We start from the raw sequence: 24,835 nt of genomic DNA on the forward strand, positions 1-24,835 counted from the left end.
CATCCTTATGTGTGCAGGTGGGTCCATGCCACGTGTCAGGGACTGTCCACAGAAGACCAGGTGGAGGTGGCTGCAGACGAAGGCTTTGACTGCTCACTGTGCAAAGCGCATGAACGCGGCACCTACGGTAACTAGAGCCGCCTTCACTTGATGATGTTGTTGTGGTTCCCCTCTGACTTGTTGTTGTTGCAGGAAGGGCAGAAACTCTGGGTCCTCACCTGCCTCACATCATGTCCAAAACCAGAGAACCAGGTCAGTTTGCTAACCTGTGGATCTCAACAGCCGAATCAGGACCACAACCTGACACTGTCTCTATGTTTCCAGACACGAAGATCTACACTCAGGACGGCGTGTGCCTCACTGAGTCAGGGCTCTCTCAGCTTCAGTCTCTAGTTGAACCTCTGAGCTCTCCACGTAGATATCGCAGGTAAAACCTTGCCCCCTTTCCTTGCCAGCTGTGCAGATGTCTTTGATGATGGAGCTGCTTACCCTCTGCCTCTCCAGCAAGTGTAAACCCAAACTGAAGCTGAGGATCACCAACCAGAACAGCGTGTTTGTCCTGCAGACTCCAGTGCACGCAGACCTGTCCCTGGAGCAGGAGCACAGCAGAGGTCAGCAGGGTGGGTCCTCAGGCTGGGTTGATTTAGCATAATTCACCATGTGGGGGTTGCAGCATCAGCCTCGCCAGGCATTTAAAATAAAGCAAAAAGAGGAGTAAATAAATAGAAAGAGCTGCTTTGTTAACTCTTGTCCAGATGCCCCCACTTTTAATGTAATCATGCCTAGGATAGCCAAGGGTTACCAAAAAGTCCTGAAATCATCCGCCAGTAGGGGGCTCTCTAACTCATCAGATGACATTTTTGCTTTTGTTTTAGGCGAGTTGGACTGTGACATGAAGTCTGACTCGAGCCCTGAGCGGGACCGCGCTCTTGATGATGATGTCACCAAGGATTCAGAGCTCTGTGACAACAGCAAAAAGAGGAAGAGGAAGCCCTACAGGCCTGGTGAGGAAGATGAGGCACAGAAAATGGTCAAGAGTGCATCTCTGTTTGCATGTTTTCATCTGTGTCTGTGTGTCTCAGGGATCGGGGGCTTCATGGTCCGTCAGCGGGGGGGTAAGGCCGGTCCGAGCAGAATCAAACTGTGTAGAAAAGATTCCATGGAGGGTGAAGGTGAGTCAGCTGCACCTGTTTGTCTTCTTCAGCCTGTCGGTGTCACCTGCAGACATAACCCTGACTTCTAAACCCATTAGGATTGTTGGATGCTGATGTTGCCATGGAAACGGCTCCCTGCGCTGGCCCCGTGATGGATAAAGTGAAAAGGAGGTATCGGAAGAAGAAGGGGAAGCTGGAGGAAGCCTTCCCATCTTACCTCCAGGTAACGCTCGCACACACAAGAGTCTGTGGGTGAAACCAGCGATCTGATTCGCCGGTCCAAATCTGTGCAGGAGGCCTTCTTTGGGCGTGACCTTCTGGACCGCAGTCGACAGTTGGATAAGGGAGTGGGGGTAGAAACGCAAAGAAGCCTCCAGACAGGAGTCGCGATGGGTCACACAAAGGTTCCTGTTAACGGGTCACAGGGCCTCCACACTGGACTCTCTGCCAGCGCCATGACAGCTAACAGGAAGCAGGGAACACTGCGTGAGTTTGGTCATTCACTACCAGCATTTCTCCATCTTTCATTTGTGCTTCATTCCCTGCATCAGCCAGACCAGAAGACTTGTTTGGGATTTTTCAGTAAAACTCTTTAAAAAAAATTGCAGACTGCATCATTTCTGTTATTCAGCAGAAAAAGCCCTTCAGTTAGCATGCCAGACTCTGTAGTCTGCTCTGCAGCCTCTCTGAAGCTTTAAGAGCAGCACCTGCACACTGGGTTCTGTTGGTTTGGAAAAAATGGTGGCGCTTTTCTAGAGATTAGATTCTTCTGACACTTAATGTGTGTTGATAGGATGAAACCCTAATTTTGTGCTGAAAAATCCCACGCTTCAGGATTGAAGCTGCAGTCTTGTGCTCAGGCCTGCAGGATTGTGTGTTTGTGTGTGTGTTATGATGGTGTGTGTGTTGCCATTCAGCCATTTCTGAGGAAGCTCTCGTGGATCTGTCTGACGTCCTCAACACGGACCCTCACATCCTGGCCACGGGACACGCAGGTAGAGACGTGTTTCATCCGTCATCATTCTCACCGCGCGCGTGTGTGCTGAACAGGGAGCAGATAACCATGTGTTTGTTTCCAGGTCAGTTCCAGGTGGAGCGCTCCCCATCTCCGTTTGGTAAGGCTCCACTGAACTCCTCTGCAGCTCTGAGGCCCTCCTCGGTTTCTGAGAGTGTGTGGCTTGTTTCCTATTTGAGCACAGACGTCTGATCACCCCCTTTTTCTTCTTCTTTGCTTCCACCTTAAGATCGTTTTGGTCTCCTCATTCAGGCACCACCTCCTTCCTTTGCTTCCTGCTCCACTGCCGTTCCTCCTCTGTGTTCTCTCTGCCTCACGTCTCTTGTCTCTTTCAGCCGGCCTTGACATCAGCTCCATGAGCGACAACCCCTCCCTGACCTCTGACCCTGCTGGAGGTTGTAGCCGAGGTCTGAAGGCTGCGCAGGAGGAGCCTCTGGATGCTATCTTGAGCCCTGAACTTGACAAGATGGTGTCAGATGGTGAGTTTTATGGTGCATTGAGGCTGATTCCTGTATAGTCAGCCAGCTATCAGGTCGAGCTCCTTAAATCCTTAAATGAAGCATTTTCTACTGCAGAGTTTGAGAATGATGTGACTGCACTAAATTCCAGTCTAACTTTGTTCTTCCTTACATGTCAGGCGCCATTCTCAGTCGACTCTACAAGATTCCAGGTAAGCTTGATGCTCCGCGTCACCTGAGGAGTTCAGAAGAAAAGCTGCGGAGCTGACAGTGACTTTGTGTGCAGAGCTGGAGGGTAAGGACGTGGAGGAAGTCTTCACAGCTGTTCTGAGTCCAGGCAGCAGGAGCAGCCAGCCGGATCCCAACCAGCACACACACGCCTCTGCAGGGAGCAAGCTGAACACACAGGCTGCAGGTATTCACACACACACACACACCCCGACACGACGACACACACTCTTACAATCAATTCAGGTGTACTGTTTCTGTCACCTTCAGCGTTTCCTCGTCTGCCTCTCATGAACGGGCTCATGGAATCCGCTCCTCGATTTCCCATGATCCCCGGTGGGCCTCAGGGAGAGGCTGGCTTCAGGATGGCTCATCCAGAGGGCCCTGGCTCCACTCCTGTGCAGGGCGCCGCCCCAGCGGCAGCTTCAGCCAATCAGGCAGCAGAGTGTGAACAGGACGGGCTGTCCACAGCTCAGAGGGGCATGTTGAAGTGGGAGAAAGAAGAAAGCCTGGGAGAGCTGGCAACCGTCGCCCCGGTGCTCTACTGCAATACCAACTTCCCCCATCTGAAAGAGCAGTACCCAGGTACACTGTCACTGACCCACTACATGACGAAGCCACAGTTTATGAGCCTTATGTGTATCTTTTTATATTAATCTTGTGATCCTGTTGTTATGGTAATTCACGCTATTCTGTAATATGTTGGATCATTTACATTATTGAGATAATGTAAAATATTTAAATCTGCTGTTTTATTTAGATTTTTTTAGCACTTTTATAACAAGATGAGTTTTTTTCTATTTTACATGGACTATGAAAGGCTGAGTAAATGTTCAGATCTGTTATAAAATCAAACATTGTCATTAAGGTCACCCCTATAGCGCACAAATGCTTAGACTTTGGACTAGGACTGCCACGTTAGTCGACTAATCGAATATTAAAATAATCAACGACTAATTTAATAGTCAATTAGTCGTTAACTTATAATATATAGAGTCAGAGTGTAGTAAAGTTGAAAGTTATAATGGCATTATGCTAGCTGTTTAAACTATTTTGGCCTTTTTTAAGGTTTTTCGGCAGGGAGTTTAGCTAATATTTCAGCTACATACTAGCTATTTTTCAGTTTTTAGGCTAATTTGGTATTTAACTAATATTTTAGCTGTCTATTAGCTTTAGAGTTTTTCAGCTATTAACTTCTACGATTTCACCTATCAACTTCAGCGTTTTTAGCTATCAATTTCAGCATCTTCAGCTATCAGCACTAGCATCTTCAATGGTCAAATTCAGCTTACAGCATTTACACTAGCATTATCGCAGGAAATGCTATATATGTAGTTTAAGCTAGTTCAAAGCTAATGATTTGTGCTTTACATCCAGTATGCGCATGACCAATTAGTCGACTAATCAAAAAAAATAATGGGTGATTAGTCGACTATTAAAAAATCGTTTGCGGCAGCACTACTTTTGAGCAGCGGCTGCGTGTCTGCTCTGTGGTGTGTGAGGTTTGAGTGCGTCCTGTTTTAAAAAACTGTCAGTATGGGCTAACCACCCCCCATCTGTTTCAGACTGGCCCACCAGAGTGAAGCAGATTGCTAAGCTGTGGAGGAAGGCCAGCTCTCAGGACAGAGCGCCCTTCGTGGTGAGTTTCAGCTCCTCTTTAAGGCCAGAGCAAGAGCATCCCCCCATCAGTGTTGTGCTGGGAAGTATCTCAAATTGATGTATTTTCTTTAGACGTTCTAACCTGTCTCCTCACTTCCATAGACGGTAAAGTGTTTGTGTGAAGCCTTCCTGAAGCTGCTCGTGACTCGCAGGTCTCTGCCCTCTCCTGTCTCTGCAGCAAAAAGCTCGGGACAACCGTGCAGCGCAGCGCATCAACAAGGTGCAGATGTCCAACGACCCACTGAAACACCTGCAGCCCTCGCAGCAGCAGCAGCCGCAGCCGCAACCACCGGGGGCCTTTGACCCCGTTTCCATGGAGCTGGACATGAGCTTTAAGGACCCTCTAAGGCCCAGAGAGTCGGAGCAGGAGCAGGAGTGGAAGATGAGACAGGTGAGTCTCCCTTCAAGCTGCCGCTGTAAGCAGGAGCCAGCCATTGTTGCTCCATCACTCCTTCCACGCCATTTCACAGAGTCACAACTCCTGCTCTCTTCTTCAACATAAATCCCCTTTGAATCACCTTAAATCCTATTTCTATCACTCTTACATTAATAGAGGACCACTCCTCTTATCTCCTGTCATATCATCTTCCTCAGCAAATGCGTCAGAAGAGCAAACAGCTGGCGAAGATGGAGGCGACGCAGAAGCTGGAGCAGGTGAAGAACGAGCAGCGGCAGCAGCAGCTCCTCAGCGGCCAGCGGCGCCCCGACTGTCTGTCTCCAGAGTCCGGCGGCCTTTTGGACCACACCCACCAGTCTGGTTCTGGGGACAGCACCTCCTCCCTTCATTTGCCACCAGGGGGCAGGCAGCACCCTAGCATCCAGGGGGGGTCTGCTCCGGCAGACGACGTCTTCCTCCGTCCACAAGCCCCACCTCCGTCGGGTCTGTCCTCTCTCCCTCATTCACCGCACGCGTCCTCTCCTCTTCATCAGCCCCCCTCCTCCCCTCAGATGTTCTCCCCGCCATCCTCACGCCCCTCCTCGCCTTGGGATCCCTATAGTAAAGTTCCAGGGACTCCTCGTCCCCCCCAGCTCCAGCAACGGGGGAATTCCCTCACCTCCTCCCCATCCCATGACTCCATGAGCTCTCCTATCCCGTCCCCTGACTCCAAAGATGCCCCCCGGGTCCCTGGCCCCCAGCAAGGTATCTCCTCTGGTTCTTTCTTCCACCTGGACCCTCCCTCTTCTCTCGGTAACGCCTCCTCTCATCTCCTCCTCACAGGTCTGCAGCAGAGCAGGTCGGGTATGTTGAGTCCCTCCTCCGGGATCAGAACCTCGGACTCCCACCAGAGGACCAACACACGGGGGGATGTCTTCAAAGCCCCCATGCCCCCCCAGCTGCAGCTTCAGCAGGAGGTGTTAGGCAGCCCAGCAGGAGGAAGGAGGGACCCTTCCCGACCTGCAGATCTGGGTTACTCTCTGGCACAGCCCCAGCAGGACCTCTCCTTCCCCTCCAGCCCCCTCTCAGGACTGGGTTCCCCCCACCGTAGCCCATATTCTCAGGCGCCTGGAACCCCCCGCCCGGACTGCAGCGAGCACTTCTCCCAGCAGTCTCCTCTAAGTTCCCGGCCGTCCCCAGATCCCTACAGCAACCCCCAGACCCCTGGGACACCACGTTCTCACTCTGACTCCGCCTACCTCAGCACCCCCCCTGCACTAAGACTGGACCACTATAACCAGCAGCCGGCCCCTCAACGTCCGTCTCCCTCACACCCACCTCTTGAACCCTACGCCTCCAACCCTGGGACCCCCCGCCCTTCAGACCGCTTTCCCCGCTCCCCAGGAAACCAGCGCAGCTCTGACCCCTACTGCCAGCCTGTGGGGACGCCGCGCCCCCCCACCGAACCGTACGCACAGCAGCCCTCCACACCTTCCCACAAGAGCCACGAGTCCTTCAGCCAGACTGCAGGGGAGAGCTTTCCTCCCCAGCCTGGAGCCTGCGGTACCTCCCCCCTGACTCTTGGACTGTCTACAGAGCCAGGGGCATTCACACCGACCCCCCACCAGGTAAGAGAGCACCCCCCCTCTGATGCCACAGCTGGAAACTGTCATCTTCACAGCTACTTCTCTTCCCACTCACAGCGGTCTCCTGGAAAACAGCCGGACTCCTTTCCCAGGACCCCAAAGCACCCGGGCACCCCCGAGGAGGCCACCTTAAACCCCGGTCAGGACGCCTTTGAGCAGGGTCACATGACTAGAAACTCCTCCCAGACTGAGCCAAAAACAGCCAATATGATGTCAGCAGCTCCATCTTTAGACGGGTCAATCAACATGCTGGCAGACTCTGAGGAGAAACTCCGACAGGTAGGAGGCCTCTGAGGAGAAGCTCTTAAAACGGAGCGAGGTGTTCTGACTGTTATGTGTTCTTCTGCCCCCCCCTCTACCACCAGCGTCAGCGGCTCCGCCAGCTTCTCTTGTGGCAGCAACAGCAGAAGAACGCCCTGCGACAGGAGAAAGCTCTGCAGGAACCCGGTGCTCCTCATGGCTGGAGTCAGGAGAACTCCTCCAGCGCTACTCCAGCAGCTGTGTTTGGCCGCCCCCCGCCCCCCTACCCTGGCACGGTGAGGCCATGTGGGCCTCCGCCCGCCAGGTTCCCCGCTCGTTTTCCAGGGGACCAACAGAGTGGGTTCACCTCATTGGAGGATCCGTTCCCCAGGCAGAGCATGCCCAGAGAGCTGGCTGTTAGACCACCAGATGTGAGGTAGGAAGAGCCGGATCCAGACCCTGTGAGACCCTCAGATTCAGTTTTTACAGTTGTCCTCTTCTCTTGTCTAGATTTGGAGCTTTAGCAGGCGTTCAGGAGTCCATACTGCATCACCCCCAGGGACAGGTGGAAGGGCATCCTGTCCAGATGAGGAGGCCCACGGACTTCAGCAACATTCACCCCATGATGGGCGCCAACATGATGCCAGGTCAGAACCGCGCCACCTACTAAGAACTTGGAAAGCTCAATTGTAGAAGTGCTGAACCTGGTTATGCCCCTCCAGGACTTCCCCAGCCTTTCATCCCTCGCCCCCACCCGGTCCAGCAGCACAACATGCCCTACATTGAACTTCGACACCGCGCTCCAGAGAGCCGCCTGAGGCTGCCCTTTCCTCTCTCCGCCACTCCGGACCCCAAGGGCCCGCTCCCTCACCCTAGAGACCCCCACCCTGCCGTGATCCGAGCTGGTCATGGTCCATTCCGGGTGGGGGACGCCGTGCTTAGCCAGCAGATGGTGTTGAGCGGAGGAGGAATGGAGCAGCTGAGCCAGCAGCACCTGGCTCCCTCTGCGGCTCTTGCTCAGAGTGGGGAGTCGGCGCTCCCTGGTCCTGATGGGATCGAGCACCTGGATGGGGAGGACTCTGCTGTAAAGGACTTGGAGGATGTGGAAGTGAAAGATCTGGTTGACTTGAACCTGAACCTGGACCCTGAGGATGGTGCGAACTGCTGGCTCTAATATGATGATGAGGAAACAAAGAAGAAGCTGATAGTGTTTCTGATCTTCACAGGTAAAGAAGACCTGGACCTGGGGCCGAACGACCTCCACCTGGATGACTTCCTGCTGTCAGGGAAGTTTGACCTGATTGCCTATGCTATGGACATGGTTAATGAGGAGCTGGACCTGGGGGAGCAGGTGGAGGAGAAGGAGGGGCGAGAAAGGAGAGACGGCAGCGGCACCTCCAAGAGAACTGAAGGCCACGCCCACCTGCCAGAGCAGGTCAAACAGGAAGGGGAGGGGCCTATGAAGACAGAAGGTGGCAGCGTCCTCTCAGCAGCTCAGCTTTCATCAAAACATCTGCGGGTTCCGGCTCCCCCTGGAGGGGAAGGAGCAGAGTCAACCGGCCTCACTGGGGTTGTCGATAAGGTAGTAGGGGGCATTTCTGATGCACCCATCTTTGTGTTTGAACTGGCTTAACACTCACCATGAACATCTCCACCCAGGACAAGCTTGCAGGTCCAGGCCTCCAGCCCCGAGATCAGCCTCCACCCACAGGCATGGCCAGAGCCCCCCTCCCTGCAGGTGAGCTCATCATACTGTTATCAACACGTCAGTGGTCAGATCTTCTGCTTAACTTTCCCTCTGGTTCTGTCTCCAGGTCATCCACCTGTCTTTCAGCAGCAGAGACCCTTCACGCCCTCCCCCCACCCACATACCAATCTGGGTCCTCACACAGGCACCCCTGGACCCGCCCACCCCCTGCCTGTTCAGCCCCACGTCTTACCGACACCCCAGAGCCAGCCCGTGTCCTCCCCCCAGACCCAAACGCAGTCCCAGCAGTCCCAGAACAAAGCCAGGCCTCTGCTCCTGGAGGAGCAGCCGCTTCTCCTGCAGGACCTGCTGGACCAGGAGCGCCAGGAGCAACAGCAGCAAAAGCAGATGCAGGCTCTGATCAGACAGAAGCCTGCCTCCGAGTCTGTGCTCCCCAACACGGGTAAGAACCGACTCCACCCCTCCTGAGAGTCTGTTTCATACAACAAGCTGAAGGTCAAATTCAGAACCAGGTCTGTGCTTGTCCTTGCAGCAGACTTTGACTCCATCTCAGACCCCATCATGAAGGCTAAGATGCTGGCTCTGCAGGGCATCAACAAGGTCATGAGTCAGGGGAGCCTGGGCCTCAACCCCATGGTCATCAACAGGTACCACGCCGCTCTGTCCTCCACAATGTCGTTCAGTCTCTACACTGACATCTAAACGTCTTTGTCCTCTAATGCCAGGTTCCAGCAGGCTCCAGTGGCCCCGGGCCCTGAGGGGCCTCCTCAGCCCCCTCCAGTGGTTCCACAGGTGAGACGGCGCTCCACGCCGACTTATATCCTGTTATTGAAACCTGTCTAATGGTTGTGGTGCTGACACTCATCTCTCTGCCAGGATGGAAAGCTAAACCCCCAACTGGTGCGACGGAACCCCCCCAGTTCTGGCTCAGGCTTCGTCAGTGAGTACAACCCAAGCTTGCTGGTTTTTGTGTGTGCAGGTCATTGCAAAGTGTTCTCAGATCACCTTCTGCACTGTGGAAATAGAAGTGTGATTACCTCAAACGGCTGTTTTTTCTCATTTTTCTCTGGTTGGCATGTTTGCAGATCTGATTGGGGGATGAATATGAGCTCATTTAATGTTCTTTGTTTTATCGATTGATAAAAAAAATTACATACTGCAATAAAAAAAAAATACAAAAATGGCAAACCTATTTTAGATATAAAACATCAATTACAGTGTAAAGAAAACTGAACAAAGTGAAAGTGTTATTACTTATAAGCAAATATAGACTTTTTTCGCTATGCATACAGTACACACGTCAAATTAATTAGCTATAATGATCAATAATTAAAGTCGAGTAATCTTGATTTGTTGCTTGAAAAGGAGTGTGAAGAAAAACATTTATATGCTGCCATTCACCCCATTGGCTGTGCTCCTACAGTATCAGATAGAACGAAACGCTTTTTTTTTTTAATGTCTCTCTGACTCAACTTGATAGAAGACCAAAATATCTGTTAGTGAAGATATAGAAACAAAAACACAAAATCTACAATTTATAGAATTATAATGTATTCAGATGATTTAATTAACAGCCTAAGATACAAGATTTTAGTCAAATTGATCTTTGTAGCCTTAAAAGTTTTAAATACCAATCACATTTTAAACCTTCAGCACTTCAGAAAAATAGTATAAATTAAAATTAAGGATAATTAATAACAAAATAAATGAAAGAGAATTCAGGCTAATCGACCAAAAGCCACATTTAACTAAAAACTAAACGGAGATAATTAGTTTTTCCTTTAAAAAAAACACTTTTTAAATTGTTTTTATTTGTCTGCTTTTGTTTTAATTTATTGAAACTCAAATTAAAAAAAATAAAGTTTCATCAGGAATATAATGTTCTATATTATTTATTTTTAAAATGTTGCAGTAATATAGTTATGACCACAGCTTAGCAGTTTTCAAATTAAGAGTCTAAGTTTGTTTAATGTATTTTTTACACCACACTGGAGGAACTCTGAACTTTTGTCATGTTTCCTTTTAGACGAGTCTCAGCGCCGTCAATATGAGGAATGGCTCGGGGAGACCCAGCAGCTCCTGCAGATGCAGCAGCGCCTCCTGGAGGACCAGATCGCCTCCCACCGCAAAGCCAAGAAGGCTCTGTCCGCAAAGCAGAGGACCGCCAAAAAGGCAGGACGAGCTTTTGCTGAAGAGGATGCCGCACAGCTGCACTACATCAGCGAGCAGCAGGGGGTGGTGCAGAAGCAGCTGGAGCAGGTAAGGAGCCCCTCTTCATCCCACTGACCATTGCTGCTGGTTGAACTTTAGTCTCACGCTCAATCATTTTGTAAGCCCAAACACGACTTAAAATGATAATTATGTTGCTTAGACTTCGTTCGCTTGAACGGATGTCTCTGAGCCCAGTGTGAACGCTGCATCAGTCTCCTGAACTAGAGAGCAGCTTTAGATGATTTGTATTTCGTCAGCTGTTCTACATGCATCAAGCTAAAATACTTTCCCTATAGATCCAGGTCTGTTTGTTTTAAAGTTCCCTTTTTAGAAAATATTGCTTTTATTATTAACAAAACATTTCTGTCTGAATGTAGATCCGGAAGCAGCAGAAGGACCACACAGAACTGATCGAGGACTACAAGACCAAGCAGCAGAGACCGCTGCAGCTGCCCGGAGCCCCTCAGAAAACACTCCCCCAGCCTTTAGTACCAATACCACCTCTCCAGGGGGGCGCCACACAGCCCCGCCTTCCAAATGCCCCACCCGGATGGAACCCGGGGGCGGGCCCTCCGAGGCCAGTGGGACAGAGGATGCCGCTCCTCCTACCCCCTCAGATGCCACCGAGGCTGCCTAATAACCCACAGACAGCCCCAACCATGGTCCCTCCTCTGACGGCCCCCACAGCAGCTTTCACTGCAGGCCCTCGAGGTCCTGCTGGAGGACTGGCTGGAACCACAGCGGATGGAGCTGCACCCACACCTCATGTAGGTCTAATGCAACACGGGATTGAACTCCTCTTTAAACTGACTTCAGTCATACTTACACTTTTCACAAATTTTAACTCCCATCTCACCAGGTAAAGTTTGACGACAACAACCCTTTCAGCGAGGGGTTCCAGGAGCGAGAAAGGAGGGAGCGCCTGAGAGAGCAACAGGAGCGACAGAGGGTCCAGCTGATGCAGGAGGTATAATTCCAGAACACCTGCTTTTAGCTCTGCCCACTGCACCACCTCTTTAAGATACGAACACCATGTGGGCATGGGGAGTCCAGTTTAAATGTTACGTCATTGTACAGTCGTGATCAGAGGTCCCTCGCAGTGATTTGAGCATCAGGTGCAGTGCGGTGATAAGGCAGTGGTGCATTCTGGGCAATGTTTCCAAAAAGATCATTTTGAAGTACTCACCTTTAACCTATTATGTGATGATATAATTTTATTTATTTGTTTCGTCATGAAGAGAGCATTACAGGGTGCCAGAATCAAAAACACACCTTAGGTCACAGACCGAACAGGAGAAACATTTATTGAACACTTTAAAACGACATTTTAAAAACTTTAAAACCGTAACTTTTTTAGCATAATTATGAACTAGATATATAGCATCACCTGCAATAATGCTAGTGTGAATGCTGTAAGCTGAATTTGGCTGCTGAAGATTCTGAAATTGATAGCTAAAAATGCTGAAGCTGATAATGAAAATCACTGAAGCTGATATCCAGCTAAAATGTTAGCTAAATTTAAAATTAACTTTAAAACCTAAAAAAAATAGGTTACCCAAAACAGCTAGCATGTAGCTGAAAAAAATAGCTATACTCAAAATAGCCTAAAAAACTGAACGAAAGCTTAAATTAGCCAGAACAGCTACCGTGTAAATATTAGCTAAACTCGAAAACAGCCTTAAAAATAAAATTAGCCTAAATTTGGCAACAAAAGCTAGCATGTAGCTGAAATATTAGCTAAACTCCAAAACAGCCTAGCAAATCTTAGTAAATGCCAAAATAGTCCAAAAAGCTAGCAGAATGCTAATTTTTAAAACTTTAAAACCGTAACTTTTTAGCATTATTATGAATAAAAACAGGCTGTAATATTAGTCAAGAGAAAATCAACTTAAGCCTTAAATAACTTAAAAATATATTCTGTCCAAATTACACAAGTTTCCCATTAACAACAATAAAATAAAATGATCTTGAGGGCCGAATAGATTGACTTCAACATAAGTGCATTAAGATATTCAGTACATAGCATAAGTCCACATATTGTTATGACAGGAAAGGAGCAGTGTGAAGAATAACATTCTGGTAAAAAGTGAAATGTTAGATCTTTGCTCATTCTGTTCATTTTTAAGGCTGAAACTTGTTCCAACATGAAGTAGTTTCATTTGTTGCACTTGACGTCTGGTGCTCATCAAAATCACAAAGTAAAGTAGAAGTTCTGGTCCCTGTGAACCGGGTCCTAATGGCCTCTGTACTTGTTCTACTTAGGTGGAACGACACCGCGCCTTGCAGAAAAAGCTGGAGCAGCAGGACTTGGTGGAGCCCTCTGGAGCTAAAGGAGTACCCTCCACCCCGAGTGGGGACGCTCTGACCCACCTCACCTTCCTCAACTCTGAGCCTGGACTGGACCTGCTGCAGTCCTCGTCTTCATCGTCCAGAACAGCACTGCAGCATCAGGGCCAGGCGGGGGCGCCGTTCCCCCCACGGACAGGCCTGCAGCAGGGCTTCACAGGGGAGCGGCTTCATCCTGGACCTCACTCCGCAGCAGACCTGATTTCTGGGCAGACGCCTGAGGGGTGCAGGGACGTGGCTTCGTCCCTCCAGAACAGACAGAGGCTCACGGGCCTTCCTGGAGCCACGGCGGCGAGCCAGCGCCTCACTGCAGCCGCACCAATGACCCCCTCTCACCCCCAGAGTCACCACTTTGAACACGACTCGTCCTCTTCCTCCCCCTTGAACCCACTGCCTTCATCCTTCCCGTGCTCGGCTGGAAGCCCCGCCTCCCTGCTGCAGATGTACTCTGACATCACCACTGAAGACAAGCCAAAGAAAAGGAACAGGAAGAAGGAGGGAGAAGAGGCAGCAGGAGCCAAAACACCTCTGTCACCGCACTCAGACATCACTGCCCCGCCCACACCCGCCTTCTCCGACACATCTTCCTCCACTCCCACCCACCAATCAGAGGCCGTGTTCCCTCCAAGCTTCGCTGGTCTGGCTCCGTCATACGAGCTGGAGCGGCAGCTGTCGGCGAGCAGCGTGGCCCAGAAGAGAGCTTCTGTCACGGGCATGGACGGCCACAGAGGCGGTCTGTCTGCAGCTCTCCTGGAGGTCAAGGTGTGCACTGATAACAGTACTTTAAGAGTCAGCTATTACTTACTTTGTGGTACTTTGTAGTATTGTGTAGTGTGTGTCCTGGGTTCTGAAGTGACTCTACTCCAGCAGGAGGAGTGCATGGAGATGAGGACGTGTGGAGGAGGAGTGGTGAAGATGGAGGAGGGCGGAGATGGATTCTCTTCCTCTCTTCAGGGAGGAGACCGAGGAAAGGAGCTGCTCCGACACCTCCTGAAGGAGAAGGCATCGCCTGCCAGCACGCCATCGCCTACCAGGCACGCTCCGCCCCCTGCCTGCCGCCAGCTGTCCAATGACAGCCTGCGCTCTGAAGAGGAGGAGGGGCCTGGCTCCATGGTGAGGACTCGGTTGAGTCAAAGTAAAGAACTGGGAGTCTTTTCGGGCTGACAAGGCAACTTCTTACAGGTGTCGAGGGACAGTTCTGGTGCAGACCTGCTGAAGAAGAAGACCTGCAGGAGGCCGGCCCGACCTGACAAAGACAGAGCCCCCACCAAGAACAAGAGAAGAAAAAAGGAAGAGGAGGAGAAGGGTCTGCACTCGTCTTCTGACCCTCTTATGACACACCTCAGACAGGTGAACCCACATCTTGGCTGTTTTTTAAGAACTTCTAAGTAATTTGCTCATTTGATTAAGTTCTTCCAAAAGTCTGAAAGCTCCTCCATTAAATCAGGGGTGTCAAACTCAATCGCACAGGGGGCCAAAATCCAAAACACACCTGAGGTTAAAGGCCGAACATTTATTGAACACTCTACATTTGAAAACTTTAAAACCACAACTTTTCAACATAATTATGAACTAAATATATAGCATTACCTGCAATAATGGTAGTGTGAATGCTGTAAGCTGAATTTGACCACTAAAGAAGCTAGTACTGATAGCTGAAGATGCTGAAATTGATAGCTAGCTAAAATATCAGCTAAACTTCAAAATAGCAGGAATACTATTCCAGAATAAATCAACTTAAACCTTAAATAACTTTAAATATTTTACTCTCCATAAAAATAAATTTTGTCAAAATTATACAAGTTAGAAATTAGCAAGTTAACATCGGGCTGTTAATAACAATAAAGCAAACTTACCTGGAGGTCTGGATAGAATTAACCCGGGCCTTGACTTTGACACATTTGTATTAAAGTGACTAAAACAAACACAATAAATCATTTTATATTATTTAAATATCCTCTCCTTTTGTTCTGGGAATATCTTTGTGTCATCTAGCAAAACTGGAAAAAGCACAAACTCCATACGTAGAGGGAACTTCTGAGGGCGCTGTAGCTGTTCCTTCATCACTGTGTTGTGCTTGTTTGGGATAAATGGTTGTGTGGGGTTGTAATCAGTTGTGTGTTTTCTTCCAGCTGTCGATGCTGCCCCTCATGGAGCCGGTCCTGAGGGTGGATCTGAGCCTGTTCCCCCCCTACGGCAGCTCCTCTCTGGGCAAAGACTCCAGGCTGAGCGGCTCCTTTGGTAACGCCTGCCTGGACGGAGTCACAGACTTTTACTCCCAGCTTATATACAAGGTACTGATGGGGGCACGTTTTTATGGAGTATTCTCTTTGTAAACACCAACTTTGCTACCAAAAGTGCTGTGCTGAATGAGTGTAGTATTTCTCTTAATAGGATGTTTAGGATAGCTTAGCTCACAAAACACCTGCTGCATTGTTCTACAAACATTTTTACTGCTTATATTTAGTTAAACTTTGTCTTCGAGACAATTTCCAAAGGAAAGGATAAATAAAAAAGTTGATAAAAATATCATTTTTAACCTTTGTTTAAAACAAGTAAAAATAGGGAGGGAAAATAATAAATTAAAATAGAATTTGGAACAAAAAAAGCAGAGATAATCTAATCTCTGATTCTTTTTGACCATATCGGCTGGCTCTAGCATCATCATAAGAGAAACTGGTGCTGATAATCAATATAGACGGTAATTGGTCTAACATGAGAGCAAAACTGATATGAAAAGGCTGCTTTTCCCTGTGTCAGAATCAGCTGATTCGTCCCCAGTCTAATGTGCAGATCTTCTCATAGCTGCTTGTTCAGCTGTTAGATGATTAAAGTTTGGTTGAGTTCTGCTCTGATGATGAAGGTTGTCTAAAGACTCTCTTTTCTCCCCATTTCTCACTGCCCCCCCCACAGCAGAATAACCTGAGTAATCCCCCCACGCCTCCAGCCTCTCTGCCCCCCACCCCTCCGCCGGTGGTCAGACAGAAAATGGTCAACGGCTTTGCCACCACAGACGAGTTATCGAGGAAAGACGTGAGCGAGCAGGAAGGTGAGAAGAACTTCTGCCCCGAGTTTTGTCTGAAAGGCTTCTGGAGGTATTCCGAGGCATAGCCGCTCATCGTGAGTTCATCTGCTGCAGGTAAAGGAGCTCTGAAGCAGAAAGGGGAGGGGCTTCTAGGAATAAACCCCCCTTCCAAGACGGTGGATGTCCCAGCGTCCCTCCCGACCCCGCCGCACAACAACCAGGAGGAGCTCCGGTAAGCTTTGCTCACTTCCAGCAAGTCGCCAGCTGGTCCACCAGGGTCTAAGAAGTCCCGCCTCTTTTGTCTTTAGGGTCCAGGACTCCTCTGGGCGCAACAGTCCGGAGGGTTTTGTGCCGTCCTCGTCCCCAGAGAGTGTGGCAGACATGGAGGTGAGCAGGTATCCTGACCTGTCCTTCATCAAGCTGGAGCCCCCCTCACCCTGTCCATCGCCTACATTACCCATCACACCGTGTGCTGGGGGCAAAGGTCAGTGAGCCTCCGCAATGAAAGCTGCTTTTTAGTTCTTGCTTGTTACTCACTGCTTTTTTGTTCAGGCTCTGCAATCAAGCAGGAGGTTAAGGTGGAGCCAAACCATCAAGCTCCACTTCCCTGCTCCAACACAGACCTCGTCACCATAGCGATAACTCTCAACCCCGTTGCAGCTCAGGTAAGCTGTCGTCTCTCAGTCTTCTGACTCGCTGGAGCTCCTCCCTGCTAATGACCTTTATGCCGCCATGCAGAACGTTCAGGGTGTGATGGCGGCGGTGGCGGAGCTGCTGCGGGTCCCCGTGCCCGGCAACTTCCAGCTGAGCCGGCCTGCCGGCCCCGAGCAGAGCTCTCTGGCCTTACTAGCCGGGGTGCGTGTGCCGCTCCCTCAGGTGAGGCTGGTTACCATGGTGATGTTGAAATGCAGCGACGTGTGGAGTCTGACCCGGCGTTGTGCGTGTACAGGGGGCAGTGGGCTGCAGGCCGCAGAGACCTGCAGCAGGAAGTCGACCGCAGTGCTGCAGTCACTGCAAGGCGGTGCTGGGAAGCAGAGTTCATGTGGTCCAGGAGCTCAAACAGGTCTGAACACCGGAACGAGTAACCCCAGACCATTTGCTGAGCTGGAGGTGACTGTGTTCTTGTTACAGGACGGCCCCTCCAAACCCGGATCCAGTTTGATGTTCTGCAGTCCAAACTGTTCTGCTCTGTACTCCTCTAACCTGCAGTCTCGCCCTGCAGGCAGCAAGGTGACGCTCTGCAGAAGTTCATGGGTGACACAACAAAGAACACAGAACTACATCCCCCATAATGCATTTCTGTTTGTCCCCAGCCCGAAGTGCCTGAGCTGCTGTCTGGGACTGACCACACCCCTTCCAGCAGAGTACAGCACCAGTACACCAACAACATGTCATCCATCGCCGTCCACTCCCTTCCCCACAGCTTTTCTTTCCCCGCCTCCTCCTCCTCCTCCTCCTCCCCACCTCCTTCCTTCCCTCCTGCATCTGCCATCACTATGGAGACGCAACCTCGCACGGATAGCCTCAAGGTGGGTGAGATCATCCTGTGAGTCGGCTCGTGATTGGTCTTGTATCTAATTGTCTGATCAACAGGTGAAGGTGAAGTTGAAGCCCCACCCCCGGGCGCTTCCACCTGGTGAGGACTCGCCGCCATGTCGACATGGAAAGAAGATGAAAACTTGCCGCTGGAGGCGCTGGAGCGTTAGCATCACCTTCAGCAGGTTTGTGTGGTAATGTTGCTGTAATGAAGGTGTGGGGAATACGGGTCAACGGGGGGCTGTCGTGGTGCTGTGGTAGAGCGGTCAACCTCCATTGGGTTTAATTCCCCATGTGCCAAACTTGGGCAAGACACTGAACCTCACTTTGCCTCTGGTGGAAGATTGGCACTAGGGCTTCCACAATTAGTCGACTAATTTAATAGTTGATTAGTCGTTACTTTATATTATATGGAGTCAGAGTGTAAGAAAAGTTGACAGTTATAATGACATTCTGCTAGCTTTTTGGACTATTTTGGCATTTGTTAAGGTTTTTTTAAGACTAACTTAGGATTTTTTTGGTTTTTATTTTATTTGGAAGTTTAGCTAATATTTCAGCTGCATGCTAGCTGTTTTGGCTAACTTAGGCTTTTTTGTTGTTTGGGGGTTAATTTGGCATTTATTTAATATTTTAGCTGGCTATCAGTTTCAGCATCTTCAACTATCAGCACTAGCATCTTCTGCAGCCAAATTCAACTTACATCATTCACATAAGCATTATTGCAGGTAATGCTATATATCTAGTTTTTAGTTAGTTTTAAGTTAGTGATGGTTAAATGGTGTTTTACATCCAGTTTGCGCATGACCCGATTAGTCAACTAATCTGAAAAAATAATTGGTGATCAGTCGACTATTAAAATAATCTTTTGTGGCAGCACTAGTTGGCACCAGTGTTCTTCAGCGGAGCCGCTATCAGTGTGTGACTGCGTCACTTTGAGGAAAGTTTAAAGCACTATACAATTATACACCATTAACCATTTGTGTGTGCAGGGGTCCTTGTGCTCCCAACGAGGAGGTCGCCATGCCAACAGAGGAGGAGGTGGATGTGTTGCTGAAGAAGCTGGGCACATGTCTGCGTCCTGACTCTTTACCCAAAGACCTGCGGCGCTGCTGCTTCTGCCACCAGCAGGGGGACGGACTGACAGACGGCCCAGCCAGACTGCTCAACCTGGACCTGGACCTGTGGGTGAGTATCCCAAACCCAGGCAGGCTTCGGTCCGATCGGCGGCCTTCTCTGACACGGCTGTGTTTCAGGCGCACTTGAACTGCGCTCTGTGGTCCAGCGAGGTGTATGAGACTCAAGCCGGCGCCCTCATCAACGTGGAGCTGGCTCTCCGGCGCGGCCTGACGCTACGCTGCGCTTTCTGTCAGAAAACCGGGGCCACCAGCGGCTGCAACCGCCTGCGCTGCACCAACACCTACCACTTCACCTGTGCCCTGCAGGCCCACTGCACCTTCTTTAAGGTGACATTGCTGTCTTCTCTTGAGCTCACTCATCGTTCTGGAATGCTCACGCCTTCTTCTCCCTCAGGACAAGACCATGCTGTGCCCACTCCACAAGCCCAGGATGGTTTCTCTCAGTGGAGACAGGTCGTCCAGCTGCTCCCCCTCCTCCACGCCGGGGGTCATCTCTGACCCCATGGTGCTGTCTGACCCTTACGACTCGGAGCTGCGCTGCTTCTCCGTGTTTCGCCGTGTGTTTGTGCAGCGGGACGAGGCACGGCAGATCGCCGCCATCGTGCAGCGCGGCGAGCGGCAGCACACCTTTCGCGTGGGCAGCCTGCTGTTCTGCACTGTAGGCAGGCTCCTCCCACACCAAATGACCACCTTCCATAATGAGACCGCCATCTTCCCTGTGGGTTACCATGCCAACCGCCTCTACTGGAGCATGCGCAACAACAACAGGCGAGTCTTTCTGAGCGTGTGAACCACTCGGCTGTAGTCTGGTACCAGCTTTAGTTTGAAGATAAAGTCAGGAAATACAGAACAGTCTCTTCTTTATTTCTTCTTCAGTGTGGTTTAAAAAAGTTTTGTTTGAATCAGCTGATTGGTTTGTCTGCAGACGCTGCAAGTACATGTGCCACATCGAGGAGGTCGGAGGTCAGCCGCTCTTCAAAGTCAAGGTGGTGGAGAAGGGCTACGAAGACCTGGTTCTGACTGGATCTACGCCCAAAGGTGAGCTCCGCCTCCAAGAGAAGTTTCATCTCATTTCTGCTCAAAAGCTCCTACAAGAGCTAACGGATGTTTTTCCTGAACGTGTTTGTGCAGCTGTGTGGGATCAGATTCTGGAGCCGGTGGCTCAGATGAGGACCTCCAGCGGGACTCTGAAGCTGTTCCCAGCTTACCTGAAGGGAGAAGATCTGTTCGGCCTGACCACGTCTGCAGTGAGCAGGATCATCGAGTCTGTACGTGCTCCTCAAACACTCGCATTGTGTGTGCTTCAAGTCCTGAAGCTTCAGAACCACCGGAGCAGGGAAGGCTCTGTAGCTGAACCGGAGTCAGATCTCTGCTTTTTCATGATTTTATAGACGTCTAGATTCTTTCTATATTCCATATATTCCTGTTCTGTCATTCAGCTCCCCGGCGTGGAGGCCTGCGAGCGCTACACCTTCCGGTACGGCAGGAACCCCCTAATGGAGTGGCCTCTGGCCTTCAATCCATCAGGCTCTGCTCGTTCTGAGCCCAAGCCTTGCCAGGCCAAGAGGTAATGACATCACTTCCTGTTTATTCTAACTGCTGTCATAACTCACTGCTCAAGAGGTGCCGGGTTATTCCCCAGAAGAGCACGGAGCCGGCTCCAGTCGCAGTTTTGTCTGAAGTCCGGCTCCATTTCTTTGTCCTTCCACGGCCTAAGCTCCGCCTCCTGGCTCTGCATGATTTCTCAACAGCCAGCAACCACTTCCTGTTGGTGGAGTTGGCCGTTGGGGGAGGGGTTACCTATCAAAAGATGAGCATCAAACCGCTGAATCTCGTTCTGAAAACCTCCAGACAACCAAATGTTTCAGATAGTGGGTCAGCAGAGGAGCTCCAGTGTGGTAGAGAATCTGACAAAGGCTTGGTAGAAAAAAGAAAAGTATGAACAAGTGTTCATCTGCAGGAGTTAGAACGAGTTCATTAAAAACAAGTTCTTTTGCTGATAAAGGATGTTCTGGTTCTGGCTCGTCTCAGTCAGAAGACCGGCTCTGAGCACGACTTCCTCGCTTCGGGTTGAACTGTGGAGAGAAAACTTTCAGCTCCTCGACTTCAGGAAGGTTTTCCCCGATGACACCCAGACTAGGAGGTTTTCTGAACCCTTAAAGACTACAAAAAGTTTTTATTAGGGCTGTGGATGTTGACGCATTAACTCGCACAATTAATAAAACATAATTAAAATAAACTTAAACATTTTTTACATTCTGTGATTGAGATTTTATTAAATAAAAGAGATAATATAGAATTTATTTGTAGTTTTTGTACCTTTTATTTTATTAAGGCAGTAATGAAGCAGCAGTGCACCCGCTATGAAGGGTGGGGGGTGGAGCCAAATGGAGCTGTCTGCTGTCAGAAATCCAAAGTAAACTGATCATCATTTTATTTTAAGATGGGGACTGGTATGAATTTTCCAAAATAACGAGCATTGTCTGAAAATGGAGGAAACTCTGCGGTTCTCCACCCCCGACACCAAACGAGCAGTTCAGAGAAGACAGACACGCCCCCACCCGTGAGCAGCAGACCTAAAAACCAGCCGGGTCAAACTTCTGCCAAAAAATGTTTTATTGTTTTTCACAATCGTAATCAAGAAAGTTTATAAGAAAAAAGCTGAAAAAAAAAGAAAAGCTGAATTCCAGGAAAAATGTAGATGTAACAGCCTTAGCCTGGAATTACCCTGGATTTTTAGTATTTTCATTAAAAAACATTTTGATTAGTTTTTTGACAAATTTTATTCTTGTTTTTATGAAAGTACTCCTAAAACTTTCTATGTTGTAAAAACGGTTTGTTAAACATTCTTGGGATTTCTACAGCAATATTAATCCCTTTTTTCCATGATTTTATGTCTAGTGTGTGAACATACCATGGACATTATAAAGGTGGTGTTACATAAGTGTGGTTGTGCTGATTAAAATGTAACCAAATAAGCCTGTTAGTATTCTTTAAAATTAAAAATTAAAAAAAAAAGTTTGAAACCCAAGGTTCAGATGAGTTAAAAATAAACATTTTTAATTTACAATTTTGTGTGACTTGATATTAGGATTATTTGCAGATAAGTGGCTGGCAAATACTGTAGCTAAAAAATTAAAAAAAAAAGATCTTAATAGCAATTAATCACAATAATTTTTTTTATCGATTCCCGGCCCTAGTTTTTGTAGCTCTTCCAACCAAAACTTGTGGTAGAATACTCAGCAGCTAACACGGAGGAGGAAGGGTGATGGTATGGGGACGTTGAGCTGAACCTCAGGGGAGACTGACATCAGCTTCTCTCTTCAGGCCCTACCTGCTGACCAGCGTCGCTCCCAGGTGTCAGGGCTCGGTGGGCGCCATCGTGGGCGCCGTTCCCGGAGTCATCTCTCTCTCGCCAGGCGAGTCGGTGGCCGCCGCCCATCAGGGCCGCCACTCCAAGTCGGCCCAGTACCGGCGCATGAAGGCCGAGTGGAAGACCAACGTGTACCTGGCCCGGTCACGCATCCAGGTGAGACGGCGGGCGCTCAGAGGGAAGCCGCCCCCTGCTGGACAGACGCTTACACTGCACGTGTGTTCAGGGGCTCGGGCTGTACGCCGCCAGAGACATCGAGAAATGCACCATGGTCATCGAGTACATCGGCGCCATCATCAGGAGCGAGGTGGCGAATCGTAAAGAGAGGCTCTATGAGTCTCAGGTACATAACACACTCACAGACGTCCAGTCGGGTTGCAGGTTCTGATCCGCTCACGTTTACCTGACATTCTGGTTCTGTGTAGAACCGAGGAGTCTACATGTTCCGGATCGACAATGACTACGTGATCGATGCCACCATCACAGGAGGGCCCGCCAGGTGAGCGCCGCTCCAGCTAGGCTGCTGCGGTCTCGTTGGTCTGTTTATAATTGCAGGGGGCGGGGCTTTGTGTGATTGACAGGTACATCAACCACTCCTGCGCTCCCAACTGCATCACAGAGGTGGTGAATGTGGAGAAGGAGAACAAGATCATCATCAGCTCCTGCAGACGCATCCAGAGAGGAGAGGAGGTGCGGAGGAGGCGCCGGTCCATCAATACTACAACGGATCAATGATGATGACGATAACCTTCTCTATTGATCCTCCACAGCTTTCCTACGACTACAAGTTTGACCTGGAGGACGACCAGCACAAGATCCCATGTCACTGTGGAGCAGTGAACTGCCGCAAGTGGATGAACTGAACACACACAATCACACACACACACAGGCAGCTCTCTCAGCTCCCTCCTTGGTGGGCGGAGCTTTTATCAGATTATCAATCAATAATAATACTATAGCTGGTCTGTTTGATCAGAGATGTTAATAATATTAATAATAGTGGGTTCAGTGACAGATGGGGGTGGATTATATGTATTGTGGGCGGGGCATGGACAAAGGGGGCGGTGCTTAAGAAGAGGCTGGTCCTCTCTGTAAATGGTGTAAATGTGAGTCTGAACTACGAAGCAGAATGTCGTCCTTTAACTTGCACTAAAACAAAACGACAAAAACACAAACATACTTGATTCCACAAGTCGCTCCTCCTCCTGCTCCTCCTCCTCCTCCATGCGTTTGTTAATTTCCTGTAAAATAAGAGATTTTGTTTTTGTATTTATTACTGAATGAAGCTATTTTCTAATCCCGAGGTGTGTTTAAGGCCCAGAGTGGCAGCATGTAAATATCTGTACCATAAAGTTTAGACATCACTCTGCTAAGAGCCACGCCTTCATCCTCGCCTCAACCCAGGGTGCGCTGTGATTGGACAGGCGCGACCACGCCCCTCATCTGCCTTTGATGGGTTTTTTTCTCCCAGCGTTTGGGCTGCAGGCGGTGCAGAGGCCTGCCGCCCGCCGTGTACATACGAGGATTTGACGTGTACAGACACAACATGAAGCCTTGTTTTTGTTTAATTAATGGATGTAAACAAAGTGATGTTTTTCTTTTGTTTTTGGGGAAATATGGTGAATCTGATTTAGAGTCATTTACAGAAAATAAAATATTTTACATCTGAACAAGCTGTGTTTGTGTGAGAGGGTTCTGCTGCCCCCTGCTGTGGTACCATGGTACTACAACAGCCATGAGTCAAAGAAGTCCATCAGCTGATGTTTGTCTCGGTATGTTTGCATCTTCCAAAAAAAAAAAAAAATCACCTTTTACTATTTTCTTGTCGTCTTAGAGGAGGAGGAAAAAGACTCCACCTCCTGTCAGCTCCACAAACAGTGGAAATGGCATTATTTAGCATTCTGTTCTTCAGAGATCACTGAAAGCTTCATGGCAGTCGTGGTGCTGAGGTCGAGCGGTCGACCTCTGATAGACGCAGGTTTGGCTCCCACCTTGTCCACACATGAGTTAAAGCGTCCTTAGACAAAACTAAACCCCACATTTGTCCTTGTGGTTGTTGAGCTGCAGAGGGTGTGATGAGGCACAAACTGGACTTGCTTTGTTTTTTAATCCATAAACTCCTGTACTCACCTGTACTTCTAAACATGGCTCTAGAGTACCACTACTTCTCCATGTCAGAAGTACTGCTGGTACTCAGTACCAGTATGCATATTTGACCCAAGACATTTGAACTGGTTATTTTTTAAGAAAAGAAAGACGTACTTAAAGTAACAATCTAGATTATTTTACACCCGCAAAGAAAATGATTTTTTTTGTTTTTTATCAATATTTACATTCAAGATCACAAGTGTCAAAGTCAAGGCCCGGGGGCCGGATCTGGCCCTCTGAATAATTCTATCTGGCCCTTCAGATCATTTTATTTTATTGTTGTTAATGGCCCAATGTTATTGTTAGCTTATTTCTAACTAGTATAATTTTAACAAAATATCAAAATATTTTACGAGTTTATTAAAGTTGATTTATAATTCTGGAATAATATTCCTGCATTTTTATTTTTTTCATACCTATGTTAAAAGTTAAAGTTTTAAAGATTTAAAAATGGTCATTCTGCCAGCTTTTTGGGCTATTTTGGAGTTAAGCTGATATTTCAGCTACACACTAGCTGTTTTGGCTCATTTTTTTCCGTTTTCATTTGTCCATTGTGGAGTTTAGCTTAATATTTCA

At 49.0% G+C, this 24,835-nt stretch overlaps 1 protein-coding gene across 8 annotated transcripts in view; it reads left to right on the forward strand.

The window, feature by feature from the left end:
- Nucleotides 1-23,781, forward strand: part of LOC112151375 (histone-lysine N-methyltransferase 2C) — a 46,997-nt gene extending 23,216 nt beyond the window's left edge. For 4 of the 8 annotated variants that reach the window (XM_024280283.2, XM_024280284.2, XM_036217417.1 and 1 more), the window contains 55 exons: nt 18-127; nt 193-252; nt 325-427; nt 505-620; nt 876-1,004; nt 1,083-1,172; nt 1,253-1,377; nt 1,448-1,640; nt 2,072-2,149; nt 2,234-2,269; nt 2,505-2,648; nt 2,807-2,839; nt 2,914-3,042; nt 3,126-3,440; nt 4,421-4,494; nt 4,693-4,905; nt 5,109-5,655; nt 5,734-6,518; nt 6,594-6,815; nt 6,902-7,212; nt 7,287-7,423; nt 7,499-7,930; nt 8,003-8,358; nt 8,436-8,514; nt 8,591-8,926; nt 9,017-9,131; nt 9,210-9,276; nt 9,361-9,424; nt 10,511-10,743; nt 11,073-11,462; nt 11,555-11,662; nt 12,958-13,803; nt 13,909-14,154; nt 14,224-14,391; nt 15,174-15,335; nt 15,955-16,090; nt 16,181-16,298; nt 16,375-16,550; nt 16,619-16,731; nt 16,805-16,942; nt 17,016-17,129; nt 17,198-17,296; nt 17,380-17,595; nt 17,660-17,787; nt 18,592-18,787; nt 18,856-19,065; nt 19,133-19,506; nt 19,664-19,776; nt 19,870-20,006; nt 20,178-20,305; nt 22,066-22,267; nt 22,338-22,454; nt 22,537-22,610; nt 22,693-22,801; nt 22,882-23,781. In XM_024280283.2, the coding sequence (XP_024136051.1) occupies nt 18-127; nt 193-252; nt 325-427; nt 505-620; nt 876-1,004; nt 1,083-1,172; nt 1,253-1,377; nt 1,448-1,640; nt 2,072-2,149; nt 2,234-2,269; nt 2,505-2,648; nt 2,807-2,839; nt 2,914-3,042; nt 3,126-3,440; nt 4,421-4,494; nt 4,693-4,905; nt 5,109-5,655; nt 5,734-6,518; nt 6,594-6,815; nt 6,902-7,212; nt 7,287-7,423; nt 7,499-7,930; nt 8,003-8,358; nt 8,436-8,514; nt 8,591-8,926; nt 9,017-9,131; nt 9,210-9,276; nt 9,361-9,424; nt 10,511-10,743; nt 11,073-11,462; nt 11,555-11,662; nt 12,958-13,803; nt 13,909-14,154; nt 14,224-14,391; nt 15,174-15,335; nt 15,955-16,090; nt 16,181-16,298; nt 16,375-16,550; nt 16,619-16,731; nt 16,805-16,942; nt 17,016-17,129; nt 17,198-17,296; nt 17,380-17,595; nt 17,660-17,787; nt 18,592-18,787; nt 18,856-19,065; nt 19,133-19,506; nt 19,664-19,776; nt 19,870-20,006; nt 20,178-20,305; nt 22,066-22,267; nt 22,338-22,454; nt 22,537-22,610; nt 22,693-22,801; nt 22,882-22,974 (10,543 nt within the window). In that variant the 3' untranslated portion in view covers nt 22,975-23,781. The remainder of the gene's footprint in view (nt 1-17; nt 128-192; nt 253-324; nt 428-504; nt 621-875; nt 1,005-1,082; nt 1,173-1,252; nt 1,378-1,447; nt 1,641-2,071; nt 2,150-2,233; nt 2,270-2,504; nt 2,649-2,806; nt 2,840-2,913; nt 3,043-3,125; nt 3,441-4,420; nt 4,495-4,692; nt 4,906-5,108; nt 5,656-5,733; nt 6,519-6,593; nt 6,816-6,901; nt 7,213-7,286; nt 7,424-7,498; nt 7,931-8,002; nt 8,359-8,435; nt 8,515-8,590; nt 8,927-9,016; nt 9,132-9,209; nt 9,277-9,360; nt 9,425-10,510; nt 10,744-11,072; nt 11,463-11,554; nt 11,663-12,957; nt 13,804-13,908; nt 14,155-14,223; nt 14,392-15,173; nt 15,336-15,954; nt 16,091-16,180; nt 16,299-16,374; nt 16,551-16,618; nt 16,732-16,804; nt 16,943-17,015; nt 17,130-17,197; nt 17,297-17,379; nt 17,596-17,659; nt 17,788-18,591; nt 18,788-18,855; nt 19,066-19,132; nt 19,507-19,663; nt 19,777-19,869; nt 20,007-20,177; nt 20,306-22,065; nt 22,268-22,337; nt 22,455-22,536; nt 22,611-22,692; nt 22,802-22,881) is intronic. The other 4 variants (XM_024280286.2, XM_024280285.2, XM_024280287.2 and 1 more) reach the window with 4 other exon arrangements.
- The last annotated feature ends 1,054 nt before the right edge of the window (nt 23,782-24,835 follow it).

This window comes from Oryzias melastigma, linkage group LG20 (assembly GCF_002922805.2).
Source record: "Oryzias melastigma strain HK-1 linkage group LG20, ASM292280v2, whole genome shotgun sequence".
In the NCBI taxonomy this organism is placed as follows: Eukaryota; Metazoa; Chordata; class Actinopteri; order Beloniformes; family Adrianichthyidae; genus Oryzias; species Oryzias melastigma.